At 32.0% G+C, this 24949-nt stretch overlaps 1 protein-coding gene across 1 annotated transcript in view; it reads left to right on the plus strand.

Moving 5' to 3' along the window:
• Window positions 1–24949, plus strand: part of LOC121122608 (cGMP-dependent 3',5'-cyclic phosphodiesterase) — a 101205-nt gene that overhangs the window by 37678 nt on the left and 38578 nt on the right. Inside the window, exons 2-4 of the mRNA XM_040717638.2 lie at window positions 9446–9662; window positions 13934–14095; window positions 14151–14422. Of these exons, the coding sequence (XP_040573572.1) occupies window positions 9528–9662; window positions 13934–14095; window positions 14151–14422 (569 nt within the window). The 5' untranslated portion in view covers window positions 9446–9527. The remainder of the gene's footprint in view (window positions 1–9445; window positions 9663–13933; window positions 14096–14150; window positions 14423–24949) is intronic.

Below are 24949 nucleotides of genomic sequence, written 5' to 3' on the forward strand. Positions count from 1 at the left end.
TTATAAACATATTAAATATTGGAATACCGGGTGTACCTAGAAAAAGTACTGAGAATTGATCAGGATGATGATGTACATGGAAAATTTTATTTTCTAATATTTTTTTTATTATAATAATGCACATTAACTATGAATCTGGCAGTATCAGTCATTGTGCAGATGTCATTTAACGTCCAAATCTGTTACTTAATCATACATTGATTCAAATACACATCCGTCCCTCTATATCTTGTATGGAATCGTTGTATACTTCTATAATACCTGAGGATATGTTTAATCAAGAGGAGTAATACTGGAATGAAATGTACAATGAGGAAAAATACACTTATCATCCTTCACTGCATTTCTTCCATTGAAACTCCTTCCAAAATCTACTCTATTTCGTCTCCTAATATTCTTAGAAAACTCTTTCATTGATTTAAATCCTTAGATTTCATTGATGTACATGATAACAAACAAACAACTCATATCTTTGATACTGAGTCCATCTATAAGGCTGTATTATTTATGTAATTCTAGATACTTAATCTTCGGTTCGTATTCCATCTTGTTGTTGGAAAAAGTAGAAAACGATCCTGAAGCATGAATTTTATGTGGTCCTCTTTTCTAGATATCTTTATTAGTAAATCTGCAAAACATATTTAACTCTCATTTTACCTACATACATACATAAATAGTTCATTGGAGCTCTTACGTCATAAATTATTGGTGATCTTATAACTTTAGTAGAGTTATGTTGAAATATATGTATTTCATTTAGCATATTTTATGTGTTAGTGAGTCGGAAGTATTTTTCTGAATTATTAAATCAATTGTTATTATATTTAAATATCACACAATCGTCAGGATTTAGCATCTCCACATCAATATTCAATAAATAAATTACGGATTACACTAAATGCTAATGATGTAACAAAACTGTATGTAACAACGATTATTTTGGTATTCATTAACACTAAATAATAAATTATGTTCCTTGACAATTGTAAAGCATATTAATTTGACATTAACAATTAAATTGATTTTCTTATTTATCCATAGTAAATAATGGTGAAATGTAAATATGTATTTATTGATTTAAGTTTAGATTTTTATTTTGTTTAAATTGTTTAGTATTATAGTAAAATATTTGATAAATTTATTAATTTACTATGATCTATACTGATAACAACTATATACTTCTAAATATCTGGGTAGGTAATAAAAACGTAAGATTTTTTTGACTATTCTCATTGGTCTAAGTTTATTAATAAGTGCATTTACTTCGTTCTAGAATGCCGTAGTACTTACAAGGCATCGAAGTCTAAAAAAGTTCAAAATAGTGCTTACTTTTCTTAGTGTCTACTTTTTTTTATTCAATATTTTCATAAATTCTATTTTCAACAAAAAAATTCCGAAAGAATATTTTCACTGATTATAATATTTTAAAACTAATAAGGGAAAATCTATATATGCTAGAAAATTTTGACGTTGAATGTGATGAAGAGCATTATTTTGATCGTTTGATATTTAGGTCAAATTTTCAAGTGCATGACAAAACAACTAGTTTTTGAAGTAAATGATAATATTCAAAAATATATAAAAATAAAAACTAAGGATTAAAAGTTGAATAGGGAGGAATATAATGATGATGTATTCTATTAGGAATATTGATAATGTTCTTCAGTCTTTATAAAAAATTTGCTTGTCTAATTCTATCGTAAAATATTATTATTAATAAATTCACAACAATCTACTCTTATTTACAATAATATACCTATCAATGAAATATAGAAATGAGGTTATCCCATACCATATCTCCTCTGGCACGCTTTTTCTTCCTTTCAGATAAGTATTCATTGATGTATATATTTCATTTTATTTTTTAATATGATATGATGAGCCAGGGAGTACTTTAGTCTCTAGAGCACTCACTTACTATGCTTTATATACACACACTCGTAGCTAAAGCTTATTAAAAGTCACATTCATTATTTTTTATTTACATCTTTTTTAAATGAGCTTGTTGTTAAAAATGAATCCACATCCGAAACACACATATAAAAAAACATCATATACATACTTTTTAAAATGACCCGTACGCTCAATTGGATTGTTATTTCTTATATCAAGTGTTTAGACATACACATATTTACAAATAGACCTTTACTATTAATATATATGTACCTATACTTGCATCATGGTGTTACCTTTATTTTATCGCACAACCTTTCCTTAAAAAAAAAAAAAAAGTTTTACAATCTGTTTGAACCTATGCTTTTTAACGTTATATTAACTGTATTTCTATGGTTCGATATCTTTGATTATATGGATTTGCACTAATTTTGTTGCTGGAACCAGCAGTGTAAATACAATTATTATTTTGTCGACGCAAACTATTATTGACTGGGTTCGACTATACTCAAATTTTGCATTGATTTTCATATACGAAAAAAACTTGAGTCGATTTCATATTTTTATTGATTCTCATTACTAAACCTGATGACATGGTTTGAGATTCTCGGCGCTGTTCATCAATGATTTTATTATTCATCTCAGTTTAACCCATTTATAGGCCCAAATTAGATTTCTATGATTTTTCTCAAGGAGTTATTGTAAGATATTTTCTAGCAATAAATGCAGTGGTAGCTATTCGAAGATGTTGGTAAAATTTTTAAGTCAATATTGTTCCCTCTCTCGTCTAGTATACCCCATGCATCATATTTTAGTTTACTCTGAAGATTGTTTTTCAATCTGTATTAATAAAGTCTAGTCCGTGAAGACAGTGTGAACAAAATTAAATTTATTTCCAGTCAACTATAATAGAAATCAACATTTGTTTTATTCAATATAACCCCCTACACCACAATGACTACATCCACCCTCTTCCCGTAGGCCGCACAAACCTTACAGATGTCGTTTTTTGGCTGGTCAGCCCGTGAAGCCTTGATCGCTGACTCTAAAGATTTCACAGACCCGTGAGGCTTGTTGCAGGCAGCTCACCCAACCTTTGCCGAGATGAAATAATCGAAATAATTAAGGTTGGAGAAGCAGGGAGGCCACATGTTCTTGTACATACTCAAAAGATGGCTCTAGACTGCCTCTTCTCTTTTGTAGCCGTCGTAATGAAATGTTTATTTCTCCTTGTTCCTGATTTTTCTCTCAAGTCATTTGAAAACTTTGGATAAATATTTTTTTTTTTTTTGGGGGGGGAAGGGAAGATTACGCCCCTACGGACGCCCCTGAACTAATTTTATTCATTTTATGATCCCTTCCCTTCTATAGCCTTTAGAAATCAATTTCTGGAAAGTTCTTTCTAAAGTAAGGTCTTTTCATTCTGAAAAACTAAAACCATATTGAATGACAAAAATATTCAATAAAAAGGGTCGTGCACTACAATTGAAACAAACTTTGACCTTATTCAGATCCTTTTATGAGTGAATTACGTCCAAATCTTTCCTGCTCATACAAAAGTTTGGGTGACTAATAAAATAAATTTCTGTTTGTTTTAATTTTGAGTCAGTTGTCGAGATAGAGAAACATGATCACTCATCTAGTAGTGTTTTACCACTTATGAAAATTTCCAAAAATTTTTGAACGCAAATAACTCAAGAATTATTATGCTTGAGTACTAATATTGGTGTTATCTCATTTTCTGTTATTAAAGAATACCAAATTGGTATCGTTTGTCCCAATCGGGTATTTTGAACCAACTCCGGGACCGTTTATGAAAGATTTTAAAAAAATCACGATGTTTAATGGTTACGATCGTCTTTACTTCATAAATTCATATACACAATTATGGACATGTTCAAGTGGAAATAGGATAAAATATCCGTAGTATCAACGGTTTTAAATGGTACCACACGGCCAGATTTGAAATTTTTTAACTAAGGCAGTATTCCTTCAAAAAGTTTTACACATAGAAAAATGAAAGGCTAGTCCAGATAATGATTATTTTTTATACATTCAACAAGCGCATATTGCAAAGATCTACGAATCTTAAAACCATAATTTGACTGTTAAATCAATATTACTAACGATAGGAACGGTTATGCATTTGTTCTTTATGAAGTAAAATTGTTACTCCGTGTTAGAATTGAGGAAATGATTCAGGCCTATTCAGATTAAAACTGGTACGTTATGCTAAACCCTCGGTTTGGTACGCGGTTCGGTACGGTATTTTGTAAATTTTTTTATATAACTAATGAAGCTTTTTGACAAATTTTTTTCTGTACAAATAAACATAACTTCTCTATAAATGAAGACTTGATATAAAATATACACAGGTTATATAAAACTATTGTTCATGAATTTAATTTTTAAAAGGTATGAGCTTGTCTAAATATTCTGGTAACAAAAAATACTGATTAGTAGTCACAACATCGCCAGCTAACAAAAAAATATTTAGCTTGATACTGGCTAACTGTTGTTGCGAGGTATTAACGGACTAACTTTTACACATTGGAAAATTTATCGAAACTATCCCTCCACCAAACCACTGGAATTTTGTTAGCTGGGATGGGAATTTCTAAGTAGTTATCTCTTTTTGTATAAACAAATTAATTAATTGTTTATCATAGGATGACTATGGATTAAAATGTTACCTTGCTATCTCAATCTAACAATTTAAAAAAAATAACCAAAATTTTATTACATCAAAATATTTAATTTATGACTATATACAGTACGTACCGTCGTATAGCACCGAATTGTTAAGGTTCTACTGAACCGAACCGAACCACGATACAGTCCCGTAACGTACCAGCTCCAATGGAGATCATATTGAAAAATAATATAACATATAAATTATCTTGCTTATGCATAAAGTATAATATCAATTTATAGGTTTATATATCTTTCCATTTTATGGCAATATTAATCATTTATCATATATATGTAAATACTCATATATATAGAAATGAGTGCTTCTTTCATCTAGTTAAATTAGATCACTTATTCATTCCCATGGAACAATTTTGCTATTTTGTGGAAGGAAGATTGAAGAATAACTCTTCAACTCTGACAAAGAATTACAAATAATTTCTTTAACTGCTAAGGGGAAAAAAATCATTCGTCAGATTACCAATTCTAAAAAAATGGACCAGTTAAAAAAACACACGATTTACATTTCTATTTATAGGCCTAAATGTCTGGTTGTGTGATCAACAGAGAGCAACATTTTTTAACCTATCAATAAGCCTTGATTTTGAATAAACAAAAATATCTGTTTAAGCAACAAATTTTAAATAATTTTTTAAAGATTTGCTTGTTTTATTATGAAGTTGCATGTTTTCAATTTATGAAAAACTATTATTTTTAGCATTGTGATCTAAAATGAGGAACTTATTAGAATTTGAGAGAAGAGTTAATTTTTCGTAATTTTACTAAACCTACAACGTATTTTTTGCAATTCAAAAAAAGATACAGAAACAATTATATTATTTGTGGAATTTGAAAAACCTACCTACAAAATATATCTAATATTTTTTTAATTTATTTAGATTTTTCAAGGCAAAAAAGAACAATAAATCATGTGAATGTTAGAAAAAATATTCTTAAAAACATTGACATTTTTAGTTATAAAGGTCACTTTCACATCTATCATGGTAAAAGCAATGAGGAACCGACCATTACAATCAAATAGCAAAAAAGTTAAACAAAAATTGGAAACAAGTGTAATCTCGAAAAGGATCATCAGTTAAACTAAGAACGCCTTATTTGTAGATAAGAGTGGGGCTAGTTTTGGCATATTACTCAGCTGGTAGAAGTGTTATTAAGATTTGAGTATTTTAGTTGTTAAGTTAGAAACAATCTGCAACTTTTCGGACAAATTTCATAACATAGAAAAGAGTGCTTTAATATCGATTCTAATTTTGGCAATATTTTAGTCAATCGATGAGGCAAGTTGGCTTAATCGAACACTTGAGTTTCAAAAAAGAAGAATCAGAAAATATGTCAGAGCTTAGCATTGGGTGCACTCAACAGTAGAGTTGTATAAAATATAACCTTCCACAATGTAAAAATAAAAGACCCCCCCAAAAAAAAAAAAAAAAAAAAACAGACATGGTAACCATGATAATTTGAAGAATTTTGGGGAGAAGTGCACGCTTTGCACGACGTTTCATGAAATTAGCTGCAATCAGCTAGGAGGAGAAGGAAATAAACACAAATCCCACTCAGTTTCTAGTAAGGAAATAGGCAAAAATACTCTGTTGTCTATCTATAAATCCCTAACCAATCAGTGTTACTCCCTCTCATTTATATGCGCACGCACTATTGATTACTTTATATTTGAATGTTCCCCTCTCACAGTGAACGAATAACAATAACAGCTATGGAAAAAAAAAACACATCAGATTTCCAACTAGAAAAAAGGAATATCACACGCGTTAAAGTAATATTTTTTACAACTCTTCTTATCATTCTCAAATAAAGGATCTAATGTAACACTAAAGGTGATTATTCCAAAGTAATGATGTCAGTGTAACTCATAGAAACTTGCAATACATCGAAGAAATCCAACTTTTTCCCACTCTCCCCACCCTAATTCTTTCTAACTTCCAAGGTATTGAAGTATAAAATTATTTTATTTGCCGTCATTGTTTTTCCATGGTTTATGTAAATGTACTTATACTTACGTCTTACATATCTTTGGCTTCTTTTTTCTCGTTTGTTCTTGCTTGAAGGCAGTTTTATCTACGCATATACTTAATTTTAGCATAGTATATATTTACATATATATACTATGTAAGTGTCACGTTTTCAGCCACTTGAACAATAAATTACATACCTGGTCAACCGTTATTATTTACTCATCTCTATTCTGCAAGGTTAAGAGTCATTTAAAAAAAAATATCCCATAATAATCAATGTTGTAGAACACATATTTAGCTGTCGATTGCTAAGAAAAACATTGTGCTAGTTGCCTCCATGATCACACATAAGAGAAGAGGATTGAGATAACAATACTCTTCCGCGCAGGATTGTCCCAGAAGGGCATCGGGGATCAGACAGGACCTCAAGAAAGATGATTTACAATATATCTGCATGGATAATGTGCTTGGAGTAAAATAATCTACTGTACACAGTGAGTTCGAATCCCGGTCGCTCCTTTAGAAAGAAATATACATTTGTTGTATTTATGGACTTCCATATATTTTTATATCGAATGGCTTAATTGTGGTACTATAATGTCAGAATATACCTAATTGGTGCAATAAGGGAGAAAAAAGAACATGGAGGACTGCCGTCAAAGGTTTTGGATACATTGGATTGAGAGAAAAAAAACCATGAAAATTCCTTTTAGGCATACACGATATGGGAATAAAGCAAAGACCAGGAAGAACTTGCTCTGCATTTAAAAAAAAGCTTATAGTCGTAAGTAAGAACAATGTGCAAATGAACGGTATAGGAAAGGTGGTGTAATACAGTATATCCATGTATCCCATACCCAATAAATTGAGGAAAAGAAAGTAATGAAGATTACTTGATAATAAGTTCCTGAGAGAGTCCTTGGAATGTGGATTAGGAATAAGACATTTTTTTGAATAAGTCTCAGATCGTCCCTCTGAGGAAGAGAAATATTTCAAATCCATTTGTTTGATTTTTTTATAATGTTATGATCTATATTTTATAAATTGAAGACTACGTGAATTAAATTTGTAACAAAGGAGAAAAAAATAAGCTTGGAAAAAAGTTCGAATTACGTAAACTTAAATATTCATCATGACCACCGCTGCTTCAATGAACATATTTTATTTCGCCTTCACTAATAGATTTTTCAAGATGTATTTAGTTTGTTTATCTAATATATTCTACAATGTACATTTACAGACAATTTTTGCAAAATATTCTTCTAGTTCTTTTTTAAAATTACTTGACCTTATTTTAACTGCGCATGTACTTATTTAAAGATGTAAAAATTATTTGAATCCCTGGGAGCGTATATTCAAAAAGAGTGTATGAAGAAAACTAGGATTAGGCAAATAATACTAGAAACCTGTAATCAAATCCCTGCTACAAATGGGGTAAAAAAATGATCAATTATTACAATGACATAACATAATTCATAAGGCCATTTGTCAACTTTTTATCATACTTTTATGAAAAAAAAACCCCTATATTAGACTTAAATAGTCAAATGCATGCCTAAACCTAAAAAAAGAGGCCTGTGATAAGCTTAATATTGGAATTAAATCATTTTATGCAAACTGTGAGCTGTCCTAATTTCACTGGTCTGATTTTTTTTTTAAATATAGCCATATGTTTGACTATTCCAGTCTAATAAATCCTTTTTCCCATAGAAATATGACAAATGACCTTTTAAACTTATGTTATGTCATTGTAGTAATTTCTTAGTTTTCTACCCCATTTGTCTCCCATTAATAATTCTTCCATGTTAAAAGATTCAAATTTCTTCAGTAGATGAGGAGAACTATAGTCATTTTCACATACTGGTATAATAATAAAAAAGATTGACACCGAAAATTAACGTGTTCACCCTGACAATTTGAAGAATGTTTTGGAGGAGAGAAGCTTAGCTGTCATGTTGTTTCATTAAATTAGCTACAAGCAGCAATGAAATGAAGTAAATAAACACAAACCCTCACTCCGTATCTAGCAATGATTCAATCCTCAATTTTACTCCGTCAAACAAAGACTTACACATATATTTCATCAACGTTTCTATTCGTCATTTATGAGCAAACACAATTGTGGTTGCACAATGTAGTTTATATGTATGTTATATACTCAAGAATAAAATAATAATTTTAAAAACTTGAGAAAAGAAGAAAAAAAAACACAACATATATTCACTAGCAACCCAAAAAAATTGGGCCCTCTTACATTATAATATTATTTTCATCCATGGTAATTACACTACGCAGAAAAGTCGACTCTCAGAGTTACCAAATTAATTTTTTATGTCAGTCCGATATTCTGGTAATTTTTTCATCTCTATTGACATCCCTTAGAAGTTTATAATTCATTTTGTTGTCTGACTTTATCCTTCTTATTCTTAAACGAGAGCTTCTAGTCCTAATGCTATGTATTTTTGTTTGTTATGTAACGTTGTGTCCATTGTAATGTGCATTTTTTGGACGTAGTGCAATTGTACTTTAGTACAATGAGTGTAGCCTAGTGCAAAATTACATGGACCATTCTAAATGTAATATAATCAATAAACATTAAATAAATATAAAACCATGAGCCAAATTGGATCATCAATAAATTTAAAATCATTATTATCCCCCCCCAAAAAAAAACCAATAATAATAATAATGGTGAATTGCCACTATTATAAGTAGGAGCTCGTTCCGTTTGGGTCGAAGTTCTATCTTGGCTTGGCTCGAATAACTGAATGCTATAAAATAAATCTAGCATTCAAATTAAAGGCTGTCATCCATTGTATATATTTATTTACGAAAATTTCCATAATTAATTATTCTATTTTTATTTACAGATGGTGTGAGAGGCATATGATTGTTTCATAATTGAATGGTTGCTTCTAAACTTCGTTCAAATGCATTGATGATTGCTCTGGAATGGATGAATTCGTCTTGGTCAAGACGAAGCAGCAGGGGATGGATCATTCAAATAAACTTCTTGATTTCTGCTTCGCTCTAAATGAAAATCCTACCTGTAACTCATTTGACATTCAGAAGTTAATTAATAAATTCGTGAGTATCTATCTATGATTATTTATATAATTGAAATAAGGAGGGAAATTAATATTTGCTTCGGTTTATTATTATTTGATTGGTAAATAGCTTTGAGCTTTGTTTAGATAGTTGTAGTTACTTACCAATAAATACTCATAAACATACCGGGTGACGCTTTGAAACTAAACTCTTTTCCATTTTTTAAAGCAAAAGTTAATAAAATGTGTGTATTTAATAGTGTAAACGCAGAACAAACTGGGAATGTTGAAATAAATAAAAACCCTCTCAACATGAAAAGAGTATCCTGAAGCCCATCATTATCAATATCTACAGATAATATCCTTCCTACAAGAGTAAGATTAGGATCAAATCCAAAGAGGCCGTTATCAAATGTTCTCTCATCACCAAAATCCACACCCCAAAACCGCTAACAAATAGCTATGACTGTGTCTATTTTTTCATTAAATGTCAATTCTCTACAAAACATTAACCGAAAGTATGATTTTTTTAGACTTTAATGTACCTAGCCTTACCTGATATAGTAATAGTAAGTCACAGAAGATGTTGCCTTGATGGTCATTTCTCGATTCCCAAGTGTTACGAATCATACACGTTATATAATTCGTCTAATTTATACCCAAAGAGAGGCGTTTCTTTATTTATTAACTCTAGCCTGAATCCAATAGTTATTTCTTGATGTAAGGACGGAAACATCATCAAAGCGAGTTGCAGATTATACTGTCCTAATAAAGACGACCCCGATTTTTATGGGGTCAAGCAAATGTCAATAATTTCAAAGAGATTGGAGGTGATTTTAATATTAAGCTGCAGATAAGTAGAGATTTTCAACCCTCCTCTCTAAATGATCATCTTCGTGGTACTAAGGTACTGAAGTAAATGTTGTATTCTTATGGTTTTTACAATGACGGGAGCTTGAAGAACGATTATAGATATACTTTCTTTTACAAAGGACTTATTTTTAATCAAGGGATTCTTGGGGGAATCAATAGTCTATGCTATCTGACCAAATTCAAATTAACCCATGTGCAAAGGAACTGAGGATTAAAGGTATTTGGAAACTTAACTCAACACTTTTAAATGTCCTTGAGATAAACGACGAAATAATTGATATTATTGAAAGAACAAGATATTCCCTAACTCCAAATGTACAAATATTCTCCTTAGACGAAATCATGTTTTTAAAAATAAAATGTCTATTACGAAGAAAGGGAGCTCTGAAGGCTGAAAAATCCAACACGATCTAGCTAAGCTTGAGAACATCGCAACGAATGAATAAAGTCCAATGGAAAAAAGGTATAAGACCCACCAACTGTTTAGGGATGCAGATTTTCTTTATAGGATCAAACTGAAGATTAATTCCATTCAAGACTTATCCAATGTTCGTCTTCGATGTATAGAGGTGGGAAAAAAGAAGAACAACAGAAAAAAACTTTTCACTCCAAGCGGCGAAATTTCTGATGATCCATAATATATTTGCCAAGCAATCGAGAAATATTAATCTCAACTTTATAGCTGTTTTGACTGCACTGACACAAAAACGTGTGCAAAATACAGTAAAAGTAAAAATTAATTCTGTGACGAATGGAGATGCACAGCAGAGGGTTCTCCGGCACTATCAGAAAAAGAAAGCATCTTGTGTGAACAACTTCTTACAGAAGATGAGATAAACACAGCTATAATCAAAAATGATAAAGGCAATCAGGCCCAATGCCCCTCTGGTTTCACCTTTTAATTTTATTATAAGGTATGCTAATCTTTAGTTCCTATTTTACTCCAATTTTATTAAAGAGTTCTCTCCCTTGGTTACTTTCCGGAATTTGCATCGAACAGTCGTCTTGTTCTTATCCCGAAGCAAAATAAGGATCCAAGATACTCAGATAATTTACGACCCCGGACAATGCAAAACTGTATATACAAAAATAAAAAAAAACTCATACGTTTTAGCCAACCGACTCAACAAAGTTTTAAAGTCAATAATACATCTGAAGCAATACGGTGTTATGAAGGAAAAATTAATAGACAACATTCATTTTACTTTAGAAACATTTTTAGAATCTACGAAAAATGTTTCCTTAATGACAGTAGATTTTACCAAGGCTTTCGAAATACTGTACCATAAATTTATAGTTCAAACTCTATATCAGAAGGATTTTGTTGACTATATCATCAAAATGGTTGGCACTCTCGTAGCCAAATCACAAACCATAGTTCATTATGGAAATGAAAGGGCAAGTATTCATAACAAAAAATGAGCAAGACAAGGAGATCCCTCCTCTGCTTGATTTTTTATTCAATGCTTAGACCCCTTAATCCATGAGATTCATAAGGAGTGTGACATTGTTGATTTTTCCTCAATTGCATTTGGTCCGAAGTGGCTTTTATATGCAGACGACCGGACAATGATTTTTTGTGGCAGTCCCTTGCAAACAAATAAATCAATAAGAAAGACTCTGAGTCTTCTAGATAACTTTTCAAAATATTCTGGACTACAAATGAATGTCGAAGAAACAGAAGTTATCAGTGAATACAGCAACCTAATCGAAATATTTTGGCCAACCTTCCACACTACAATGAGCACAAAATTGCTAGATTCCTGGGTTGGAGATGATTGCATGGAAAAAACCTACACGAAGTTAGTTATGACATTGGGTGGACTTGTGCTTTTTTTTTCATCTTTGAAGCTCAATACATGGGACAGAGTTCGAGCTTGGAACACCTATATAGTCTTCAAGGTAATACATTTATTACGGGTACCACAATAGGAGAAAAATGTAGCAGCGCAGGTTTCCATGTTTGAAAAGTCTTCTCTTGGGTTAAACAAGAAAAAATATATATCGTCGAGGAGGATCCATAACTCTCTAAAATATGGGGACATATCTGTCATATTTTTTGATGACTTGTGGAAATCCCTTAACACCTACTGGATTGGCCAACTCTGGAGAGAAGATCAATTTTGGAACAGTCATTTATCTAACTTTTTTGAGAGAAGTTACTCGGATGAGCCCCACTCTGGACTTAAAAAAGTCTTCCAAAGAATGTCAGAGTACTTTGAAAGGATGGAAAGGCTATCTTAAGGTGCTGTAGATATCGTTTAATCTTTCGAGAGATCTCTTAGATGGGAATCCCCCACCAGGAGCTCCATCTTTGACATGGGGGTTAGAACCAGGGGGTCGACCACACAGAGAAAACAACTTGTTCGCACGAGCTAATAAATTAAAGTGTGTTTGAACGGTACAAATCTGCTTTTGGAAACTTTTTATCAGTTCCAAGACCGGTAGTACCAGTACGCCTTCGGTTATCTTTTTTACCCTATCTACTCTTAGAAAATTAAATTTACACTCCTTATAGTAAATATTTAGCAAGAAGAAAAATAGACTACCCCATCAGGAAGTGCTTTGGTGTTATTGATAATTATTTGCTTATGTTATGGGGAGAAGTGGCTAAATTATCGTATACTCTCCGGTAATCTCGAAGTGAGAGCAAAGTATTTCACTGGCAATCACCGTATATGTCATTTTTGCCAGATCGAGTATGAAACAAGCGAACATTTTTCCTTTGACTGCGCAACACTTAGCCATTGTATATAAAGATTGGAAGCCTTTTAACGAAAATTTATACTTTTATCTCCCAAAGCGAGACGATTACATAGGATTTTACACAGGAATTCAATTCTACGTAGAGTCCAAGTCCAACAAGGACTTAACCGGGGCGTCCACAGGGGTGGGATGGAGGGGATTTAGCCCCCGCCCCCCGAAAAAAATGAAGGAACTTTTGCTGCTTACTATTAAATTTATTATTTGAAATTTAATTCAATACCTATGGATTTTTGAAATTTTTTTCCAAGAAAAGTAATATTTTTGTTTTATTTTTAGTTAATAAGAGTTTTTAAATTTTTTTCGAAAAAATTTATACTTGAAATTTTTTTATTAAAAAAATTAATGTTTTGTAAACAGCTGTTGATTTTTGAAATTTAACTTTGTCAGAACAGCTATGAATTTTGGAAAAAATTTCCAAAAAATTTAATATTTTTAACGAATAGCTGAATTTCGAAAAAATTCAATAAAACACTGTTTAGGTTCCAATTACAAAAAGTCTACCGCTCTTCCCACGTCATATTTTTTATAACTAGGTTCATAATTATTATAGAGGATTTAAAAATAATACATCACAAAGGTGAAATTTAATACTGTCAGCCTGTACAAATATCATTTTGTAATAAAATAGGATATTTTTAATCTATTAAATGTAATAGAGTGTTTTCTTTCTAGCTTGAAGAAGAAACGGCCTCAAGTCTTTCTTTCCTTCTTCCTGTCCCCCAATCTACGGAAAGTAAAAATGACGTCAACTTAGTAGGCACTAAAAAAAATGAAGAATTCTATTCGCTCAACGTTGTGGGTCAATCAGAGCCTAATCCCAGTATTCAATTTGAAGTAAGCTGTACTTGAATCATAAATATAAATTTCAAGATTTAATCCTTCATTTCAGGCCTCATCAGCGTTTACAAGTCTGAGACATCCTTTGACTCTAAAAGACTTAACCTCTTCACAAATCCATTGCCTTAAGTCACATTTGGGATTAGGGACTATTTTATCTTTTATTGCCATTCCAATATATTCGGAAAAAGAAAATAAGAGGAGTTTAGTTAATGGACCCTCATTCGAAGAGAACACGAATAAGCCACTTTGGATTGCTTGCTTAATTAATAAGAGTGGCAAGTATAATGAGCGGGACAGGGAAATCGTTCATGATTGTTTCAAGTAAGTTGAAGTTCAATTTCATTACATTGTAGATAATATCTTGCGAAATGATCTTTTAAATTTTTCTATGAAGTAGAAAATTTATAAAATTGACATTCAAAAACCACTTAGGTCTAACTTTTTTCACCATAATAGTATGTAAAAGAGCTTATTTGTCATGTTTTTGGACAATTATATCCCTGAATTTTTCTCCTGATCATTTTTAAATTGTGGATTCACTGTTGCATGGAGTGTTTGTTTAATTTATTAATGGCTGTTGTGGCTAAACCTGGGGTTTTTATAAACGCAAGTACTAACTAATTTATTGGCTACACTATATATTTTTGGTGATACAAGGTAAATACAATTTTACAAGTTTTAACAAGAATTTCCTCAAAATGGACTTTTTCTTCATTTTTTCAATAGTTGAGCTACACAAAAACTACTAACTAGCTTAGAAACATAAGCTGTACGACATCACTACATATCCCTTTTCAAAAGGGAAATGAAATGTCTGGAGATGAATTTTTTAGCATATGAATTTACTAAGAATGTATTTGTCACACCAAAAGACCCTTTTTATCTGTCAAAAACAGACTAAAAATGCAAACGTTGTGAATATTTGTACTAATATAATAAAAAAATATATTTGAAAATATAATAAGAATTCAAATAGGAATTAAAAAAATGATTTTTCTTTTGATCAACGTACTATAATAAGGGTCTATTATTCCTGTTATGACATCCAAATACACGAGAACTAGAGGTGGATCGGTCTAAATAGACTGCATTTACCCATTAATGCATATTTTGATAATATGAACACGTCTATTCCCTATTAGTTTCTTTATAAGTTGTTGTTTTTAGTGCCATAAAACTAATTTAAAAATATTAAGGACTACCATATTCCATATTCTTCAAAGTGTATCAGTGACAAATTTCAATGGCTTATTATAATATGTTCCGTAGCTATTATAAATGGTTTCCTTGTCAATCTTCTTCTTCTTTTTTTTTTCAAGGTTCTAAAAAAATTAACTTGAATGCATTTTAAAAACTCTTCTATTGTGAGACTTTATTTTTTATTATTATTATTTTTTTTTTTTTGTCTGGACGGTTTATGATTTCATATTTAGAAATTTAAGATAATATAGGGACGATATGTTGAAAAAATTTTCAGTTCTGCCTAGTGAGATCATATTACCAAAACCTTTTTTCTGCCAAAACAAGTTTATTTTTGCACCAAACCTCTTTCTTGTTTACATCGATTAAAAAATTTAATTCAAAAATCTTTAAAAAATATTTCACGCTGACACATTCATCTAGATTCTATATGAAAGCTTCTTTTACATACATTATGTACAGTGTCATTCCTATAGGCTGGTCTTGGGGGTATGGTCCTATGCCCTGTACCTTAAAGTAAAAAAATAGGAACTCCGCTCAAAATATTTTTTATTCATCTTATACTGTAAAAGAAAAAAAAAGGGAAGTACTCTTTTTAAAAGCTAAAAAAATGACTGACTATAGATGATTTTAAGCAACACGCTTATGTACTTCCTGGCTCATCAAATCATATTAAAAGAAATTATAAAACTGTTTTTTTAGTCATTCATGAGAAAAAAATGTTTAAGTGTTGAGTAACAACGTGTGAGTGTGCTCATAAATAACAGAGAGTAACACAGATGATTTATAGGGAAGTTATCTTCAATATTATTATTAAAGCAAAATCTGTTTGTTATTTGATGCCAAAAACACAGATTAATGCCGGTTGTTACAGATAGTTGAATAATAATTCCATAGTTGAGTTGAATTGTGTAAATACGAACTGATTTTGTGCTTTTTTTCTTATTCTTTTTGGAGGACAGGTTGCGAGATACAATGAAGATAAGGACGTGTTGTATAACCATGTAAACGATAGATGGAAAATAATTTATCTGTCCTTATTGATTCATAAATAAATTATTCGGTTGGTTGGTTGGTACAATATGTAAAGGTATTAGTAGCATATTGCTTGATCTTCTACTTTCAGTTGAGTAAGCGGATTACTTCAAAATATGTATCTCTATCTCTTCTTCATTATATTTAATTGATTAGTCATCCTTTTATGATGTGATCCATATAAAGTGCTTTCACTCAAGTCACAGATTACATCATCCACCTAAAGCGTCGACTGATATATTTACTAAGCAAAATAGACAAATTCCCAAAGAAGTATCTATGAAAATTCATCCAATGGCTAGAAGAATATATATATATTACTTAATATCTGCATTGAATGCTATTTGATACCAATGGTAAAGTGTGATGTTTTAATTATGTCATGCATCTAGGTGGGCAGGGATGGGAACCCGTTTTGGCTGAGAGAGCCATGAACATCACACATTTTAAAATATACTTCTGTGAGAGCCATACACTATTTTTAACAGTAAATGTGCTCATTTTATGTTAGGCCAACAGTTTTTAAGTACAATAAGTCTCGGAATTCTTATTAATAAAGTGCATAACATGCATGCCGCATTCACTGTTAAATCCCAAATAGGAAATCAGAGCTATGACCTGGAACGTCCGCAGATTTATATGATATATATATATTAATTCTTTTGCTCTGCTACATAATTTGTCCGAATGAGCTTTTTTTTAGAACAATATAGTTCTTAAAAAAATTATTCCTGTTTTTGCGTAAATTTCTTTTCTTTCTATCAATTTTTAAAAAATATAATCTAGCCCCTTGATAACCATGTGCCACATTGAACATAGCAGCCATCAGCGGTCTTGTTACACTATTTTTTTCGTTAACATTTTTTATTATTAAAGATTTGTTTGCAAGCTAGATTCAGTGATCAAAAGAGCCACATTTTGCTCGCAAGCAATGGATTTCCGACCCCTGATCTAGGTACTAAAAATTCCTATGAAATGGTTAAATGATTGCAATTAGCGAAAAGATAGAATAATTTCAGAAAAATATAATTTTCTTTCTAATATAATAGTTAATTTATTGTTTACATACATTATGAAAAAAACGATTGTATAACAATATAATTATTTACATTAATATCTATTAGGGTCTTATATATAAAAAAGATAGGCTGTAAAAGATAGACTTGTGATAGACGGCAATGTCTTTTTATTTGTTTGCTCCATTTTGACATCCGAATACATGCAAGTAGATCATAATTATCTTAATAGAAAAAAAAGTTTTTATTGTTATAATACTTGATTGTTTAGGCCCCCGAAATGGCCAAAATCAACTAAGTTTGCGTCATGTAAAAATGCTCCGCAGAGTTTTCAAATCACCTTTCGATTTAGAGTAACTCAAAATATTCTATGACTTTCTCTTTTTAATTTGATTTCTTTTAATTTTTATTAAATAAATATAATTTTTTTTAGGAAAATAAAATGCCTTTTTGAGGGAAGATGTAAATTATATTTTCTACAGCATTTTTTTTATAATAATGATATGCACAGTGATGAATAAAATATATACTACTATTAGACATTAATGACGTCACGAGGGATCGATTTACCTTTTTGAAGGACCAAAAGTTGGGATTGTACTGGGCATCTGTCGATTCCACTGATACCTTATCATGATTCCATCATTTTTGCAATAGAAAACAATGATTGATGATGTTTTATAGTCATACACATTACATATTTTGATTAAAAAATTCCAATTAAACATCAATTTTAACCTAAAATGACCAATAAATATCATTTATTTATATATTAAAGGTTTAAGGCTAAATTACCTCGAGCCCTGTGTGACATCACAGAATTATGCACGTTAGCATCCTGACAATGTCAGCCAATGACAAGTATTGGCTCTAATAAATAAAAAAGTTAATAAGTGCTATTATTATGGATTGATCAATCTTAGGGCTTATCTAAGCTCCTGCTGTTCATGTGAACGGTTTTGCACAAGCTTTACAGTTCTTACTGAGATTAATATGGCCTACAGCCGTCCACCGTCTTCATTCCGAATTGAAAGAAGGTCGGAATTTCAAAGTGTTGAAGTTCTTGGAGCTATGATAAATATATATTTCAATAAAAAACTAATGTATGTATTGAGGAGGTTTTGAGATTTTCTATAAATGTTCGCGAAATTTAAATCGTACTCCTAGAAGCAAATTTAAATTTTGACACTCAAACATTTTGCGACCCCCATACAATGTATGTTTCTTTGTGGCCTTGAAGTTGTCACTTTCTTTCATGGGGGTACCCCTCTCTCTACATATGACAACGATGATATAATATTTTGATGTTGATCTGACAACCTTCTACCCTTCAGAAAGATAAACAAACGGTGTTTTTAGAGCAGTTGACTGACTTCGTTGTCCTTTTAAGCATATAGAGGTATATTATTCATTAATTAAGAGGGGTATTTCTTCTAAGATTTGTTGAATTGAATTCGATACAAGTTGATAGCAATCATTTTAAATAGCTAAAGAGTAATTATTGATTTTTCTTTACCTTTTCTATTCAAGTAACTGAACAAAGTTATGATAACTGAACGGAATGTTAATCACATACACAAATAAATTATTTTAATACTATGTTGGATTCTTAATTATAATAAAATCACGGATTACTCCAAGGTTCGAAGGATGCCACATGTTTAACTGATGTTAAAACGAAATTGTTTCAAAATTTATCAGCTTTCATACTCTGTATTATTGGTTGCACTACGTCAACAAACTTCGAGAATGGAGAGAAGAAGGGGAAAAAATTTAGATCTTCGATGTTCTCCGTTACAATCACTCTCTAAAGGAGGTAAGGGGCATTTGAAATGCTCTGTTAAGGTCATGATACGTATTAATAGCAGCAAAAGCCTCTCCAGAAAGACTCCTTGACTTCAAGGAGCTCAGAGTTGGACCAAGGAGTACCAGGAGGGGATGAGAGAGGTTGTTAAGCCCTGGTTGGATCCTAACTACCTCAAAGGGGATTACTGTTGGCAACAGTGTTAAGGTCATAACAAGTCAACTTTGGTGTGAGGAAAAACTCAAGGATTTGTGGCCTCCAAACTTGTTGGTCCCCTGGATAACCGGACTGTTTGCTAATGACTATGGAATATCGGGATTCGTGGAGAACAAGGATTTCAAAGTCCCCCACCACAATGTTGATTACTTGAAGGCCTCCATTAAGGGGGAGTGAGCTCATATGTCCAAGGACTACGTCATCAGGTTTTTAAGGCCCTCAGCCCCAGATTTGAGGCCATGGTGATTGCAGAGAAGGAGGACATTTTGATAAATGAATGCTGATAGTAATATTATAAAACAAAAATACTACATATACTATTTACAATGTACTTGATGAAGTTGATTTAAATCTTACTAAATAAAACGGTACGATTTACTTATGCATACTATACTATTATCAGGCAAGAATCTGTTCACACTTTTTCAGTTCATTTGTAAAAAATACGTTTAGACGCTTATTTCTTTGAGTTCATCCGTTCATTTTTTATAAAAACAAAACGATGAACACGTAATCAATTTTTGTCCCCTTTTAGTTGCCTAAGATCAGAAAAATTATCATACAAAATGTTCATTTGAAGCTACCACAGATGACAACTTCACTAAATCATTTGCGTGTGACATTTTTTCTTCCCTTTACATTTATGGAGGTCACATAAGTTAGGTATTGAGTAACTCATTATACCCTTAGTATCTATACAAAAATAAGTATCTCGCGGGCAAATAAATTATACTTGGGTTGTTTGTCATAGGGATACTATAATGGTAGCTGGGTACTAATGATTTCAAATTAATATTGGAACCGATACTTGCAATAACGTAACGCAGATACAAAATTGTCTAACTTATGATGTAATCTCTCAAAATTTCCGAACTAGAATTTTTTTCTTTATAAAATAAAGGAAGAATGGAAATGACCTTTTACCGGTCCGTGCAAATGAATTGAGACTCAAATGTAATGACTTATAACTCGGAGTTGGTTGATTGTAGAAAAATAATTCTGACGGGTTCCAGAAAGCTAACACTGTCAAGATTAATTTTTGATAAAAATATGTTTTGAATCAAGAACTGATTAAAAAAAGAAAAAATATGCTGACTAACGTCATCAAGGACCGAATTTTATAATTTTTAGTACTGATATGCAAGACTGAATTACCTATATTCAATTTTGTTCCAGTCCAGTGAAAAAAATATTGTTATCATGATGCTAATAATTTGTACCATAAATAGTCACGTGGTTGTCGTTTCACTTCTTGGTTCGAGCTTTAGTTCTTGTTTAAAATATGTCTTTGGAGAACAATAAACAAGAATCAAAAAATTCAGCATGCGGCCGTTATTTTTTTAAATTTTTTTGGTGCCTAGACATAAATTTTGCCGTCAGTTAAAATTAATGTCATCCTTGAACAAATTATTTATTCCACAATCGTAGAACCAAACGAGACAATTTTAAGATTGCAAACTTGTTAAACTGGAAAAAGGTCCTTATCTGGAGAGTAAGGACGGAACTGAAAGAGTCTTGGATGCGACAGCAAGACTGATCTATGAACTGCAAAGAAAACGTTGACTTGATTTTTTTGTTGATCTTTGCCATTTTTATTAACTGACACCAAACGCTTCTGGCAGGCCCCAAAACAGCCAAAATGCCCTACCTACAGATGTGCAGGTGTTGCAAGCGCTCAAAGTTTGTTATTAAAGAACGGCGGCACGCTGTATGAAAGGAAGTGAGAACTATATATTCTATTCAAACACAAAAACATTAGTTTTTAGAACTAAAAATGTTGTATTTTCGATATTTTAATTATTTTCTTTAAAAATATGACTGGAAAGGATGAATAGAAGTTTCTTTAATTAACAATTAATTAAAAAATAAATCAATATATCATTTTAATCAATAATCGTGTTGCCTACAGACTGTAAAACTATTATATAAACACCTTAGCACTCACTAACACATACACCGTTAACGGGAAAACATATTCTTGATATGTATTTTTTATTTATGTACATTATGTCCAAAAATTATCATGAAATAACCTAAACAAGGGATTTTTTTGGCGAAAAACTTTATTTACTTCCAAATATGACGACTATCTTTAAGTTTAATATATTTTTTTATGCGTTTTGGTATTCCATCATACAGATGATTCAAAGTATCTGGATAAATTTTTTCCCAAGCTTTTGCCAGTTTTTTTAATTCATCCTTTGAAGTTGCTGGCGCATTTTCATTGAGTTTCCTCTCGACCAAGGCTCCCAAATTTTCAATGAGAAACAAATCAGGATTGTTGGCAGGAATCCAAGTTGTCTGAACCCCACCTTTGTGCCTTTTTAAAGTGATGAGTAGGGGCACCATCCTGTGAAAAATGGCACAACCTTTTCCTCTTCAAAAGAGGTGTAGTTTCTTCAGTACAAGACAAAGCTGATATCCGAGACTTGCTGAGGATCTCCGCTACGTAGTACTCGGCCGTCACAGTTCGTGGAATCTGGTGAAGATCTGACACTGCCTGGTGGCGGATAACGGACTAAACCTGAATTTTCAGAGGAAATTTTACAGTGGGAGTGGGTTCCACATCTCCCTTATCTCTTGCCCAATTCCGATCTGTTTGGGGATTTGGGGTATGAAATAGCTCAAATGGACTTTCATCTCTGAAGACGATAAATTTCCAGTCATCTGCATTCCTGTGTTTCGCTCATGACAGAATTGAAGCAGGGCCTTCCTTCGGTTTTCTGAAAGTTTAGGGTGCAGACGAGGTTTGTATGGCAAAGCATTCAAATAATGTCTCAGGTAGTTTGTGGACAGATTACTTGGATATTGGATATCCCTTTGAAGTCAATCTTGCTGTAAGTTTCCTTGTGGATTGCCTCTTTTTGGTAAAAGATTTTGAAATCACCAGTTTGGGAACAGGGCTAATTTTTTTCTTCCTTCCTCCACCCTTCTGATTTGCAATGGTTTTTCCATCCTTCCTTTTCTTACACCAATTCTCAATGGTCCTGAAAGGAATCTGTAACCTTTGAACAACGTCTTTCTGGCTTGATCACCCCTCTATCTTGCCAACAGCCTTGGCCCTTGTCTCCAAAGACTGCTCTCTCACCATTTCAGATATTGAATTTCAACTAACATCCTGTGATTTTTCTGAGCTCTTTTATACTGATGTATGATGCAATCATCGAAAATTATTGCATCAGAAAAATTAAATATTGCCTAATGATTGTATCAGACAAATTTCATTTTATTCCGACCAAAAAAAAAAAAAAAAATTTTAACTATGAAACGGATATTTTTAATACAACCATCAACTTTTGGACATACTGTACATATCATAAGCCACTAAATGCGTATCTTTTAAAAGATGACCGTAATCCCCCCCCCCTGTTGTAACTAGAATGTATATGAATTGCTACAAAAACAAATTTATACATGAGTTCACATGAACAATTTGTTATATATTCATTTTACTTTAATGAATGAATGAATTATTTTGTGTAATAAGTATAATAGGGTGGCCCTTGAAAAACATTTTTTTACTTGACCCGTCTAACCCTTATATGTCGTTCCCTTCATAGAAAACTTTACTGTGTAAAATATTTTTCACATTAATTCATATTTATTGGTTACCTTTGTTTCTAAATGTTTTGAAACCCTATATTGAAAAATTATGCAGCAAAAAAATTGATATCTCGTTTTTTCCTGTTAGCATGAATAAATTTAATGCCATTTTTTGTACCTTTACTGATTTAGTAGTTTGTTTGTTCAATATTAATTTTTTGTTAGCATCAATTGGGGTATTTAATATTGATTGAATTACAAAGCACTTTATCAACAAAACAAACCGACATTCCAGTGCTGTTGTACTTTTCTTGGTAGCGAATAAATTTTAATTTAATCTACAGTGAGCGAGGTGAAATTGTGGAATTGATTTTAAATCAATCTGGATTACCTTAGGGTCAATATTTTAAAATACTAGGCCTAGGCTGTGTTATTAAAGTAGGGACTATTCCAGTTAATGAACAATAAATTTCTAGAATTAACAGTTGTCAGTATGAAGGCAAAAAGCAAAGGGTATCTGATTTGCTCCACGTCCAAGTGAGTGCTGAGGAGATCATGAAAGTCGTAGAGTTCTCTCGGAGCCTTGTTTACAAGATTAAAAACATGGTAGCTTCAGATATGCGCCTCGAGAGGTCTCCTGCCAGCAATAGACGCCCTAATATTGGGATAATGGAGGACGTCGACACTGCTATCACCAAAAGTCCGACCAAGTCGATGAGGCAGCATGCCAAGGCTCTCATTGCCATTGATTAGACTGTGAGGATGGATTTGAATGATTTGGAAAAGGCCTCTTATGTACGACGACATCAACAACTGAGTTCAAATGCCACTGAGGTCAAATGGGTCAAGTAAGTAATGAAACTGTTGACTTAATTAATGCATTAACATCGGTTTGGCCATCCTCTTCCCCCTCCTCCCAACTATGGCATTTGGGGTGTAGTCGTTAAAAGAACCTTCTCTACCACTCACCTAAATTGGAATGATCTTCAGGCCTCCGTTAAGCAGCAGCGGTCATGTTCGAGGCCTTCTTATAAAAGTGCTGCGGTGCCTTTGGGTCCAGGTTGGAGGCCATGGCTGCAGCCAAAGTTCAACATAAATATCAATAAAGAAGTTTGTGAAAAAGCATCAATCTTAGCCTATTTGTTCATTATGAAAATGTATACGATTTTACCTCACACACTGTAGATACGTCTAACTTAATGTTTATTATTTCTTCTTTAAGTATCAAAGAAATTATAAAAAATCACAGTATTTATTATTTACTAACAAGATCCCCTTAATTAAAAAAATTTGTACCCGTGAAATGAGAAATTTTGGAACCAACGCATATCAATAAAAGTATGCAAAAAAAAAATATTAGAATTTGTTGACTTATGTAAATAGAAATCCACATTCACTCTTGATTATGAATTCTAGACTAATGAGCCATCTCAATAATGGATTAGCATATATACTCGTATGTACATTATGTAATGATAACAAGGTAATTAATTACAATCATCTAATTGATGTGTATCTATGTACATTAGGGTGTGTCATTTTGAGAGGGTATAAGAAACTTTTTTAGTTGTGTCAACTGTTGGTTTTGAAATTTTATTTTTGATTAACGGGAATAGTCCTTACTTTTAATAATGCAGCCTAGTATTTTAAAATACTAAACCTAAAGTAATCAATATTCAAGTCCACGTTTCTACCTCGCACACTTTATATATTCTCAATTCTCATGTTCTTCAATATATCATTATGACTAATGGTGCGCAGTTTCATTTAAGAACCCACAGGTCTTGCTATTTTAATTCCATTAGCCAGACCACAGGGTGGACGGCTGAGTAGGTAGATGGGTAAATAGAGAGTCTTGTTGATTAAAACCACAGGGATTTGACAAGGATATCATGCCCATTTCGTCCTTTTTACAAGCAATACTGTTCAATCCTTCGAAGACAGTGTAAGATTCTGCATGTCGACGAAAAGGGCTACCCGCATGCAGTAGGGCTAGCTTCACCGACGATATCACAGCAGGGAGGTCACGTTGTC

Source organism: Lepeophtheirus salmonis, chromosome 8 (assembly GCF_016086655.4).
Source record: "Lepeophtheirus salmonis chromosome 8, UVic_Lsal_1.4, whole genome shotgun sequence".
Taxonomy (NCBI): Eukaryota; Metazoa; Arthropoda; class Copepoda; order Siphonostomatoida; family Caligidae; genus Lepeophtheirus; species Lepeophtheirus salmonis.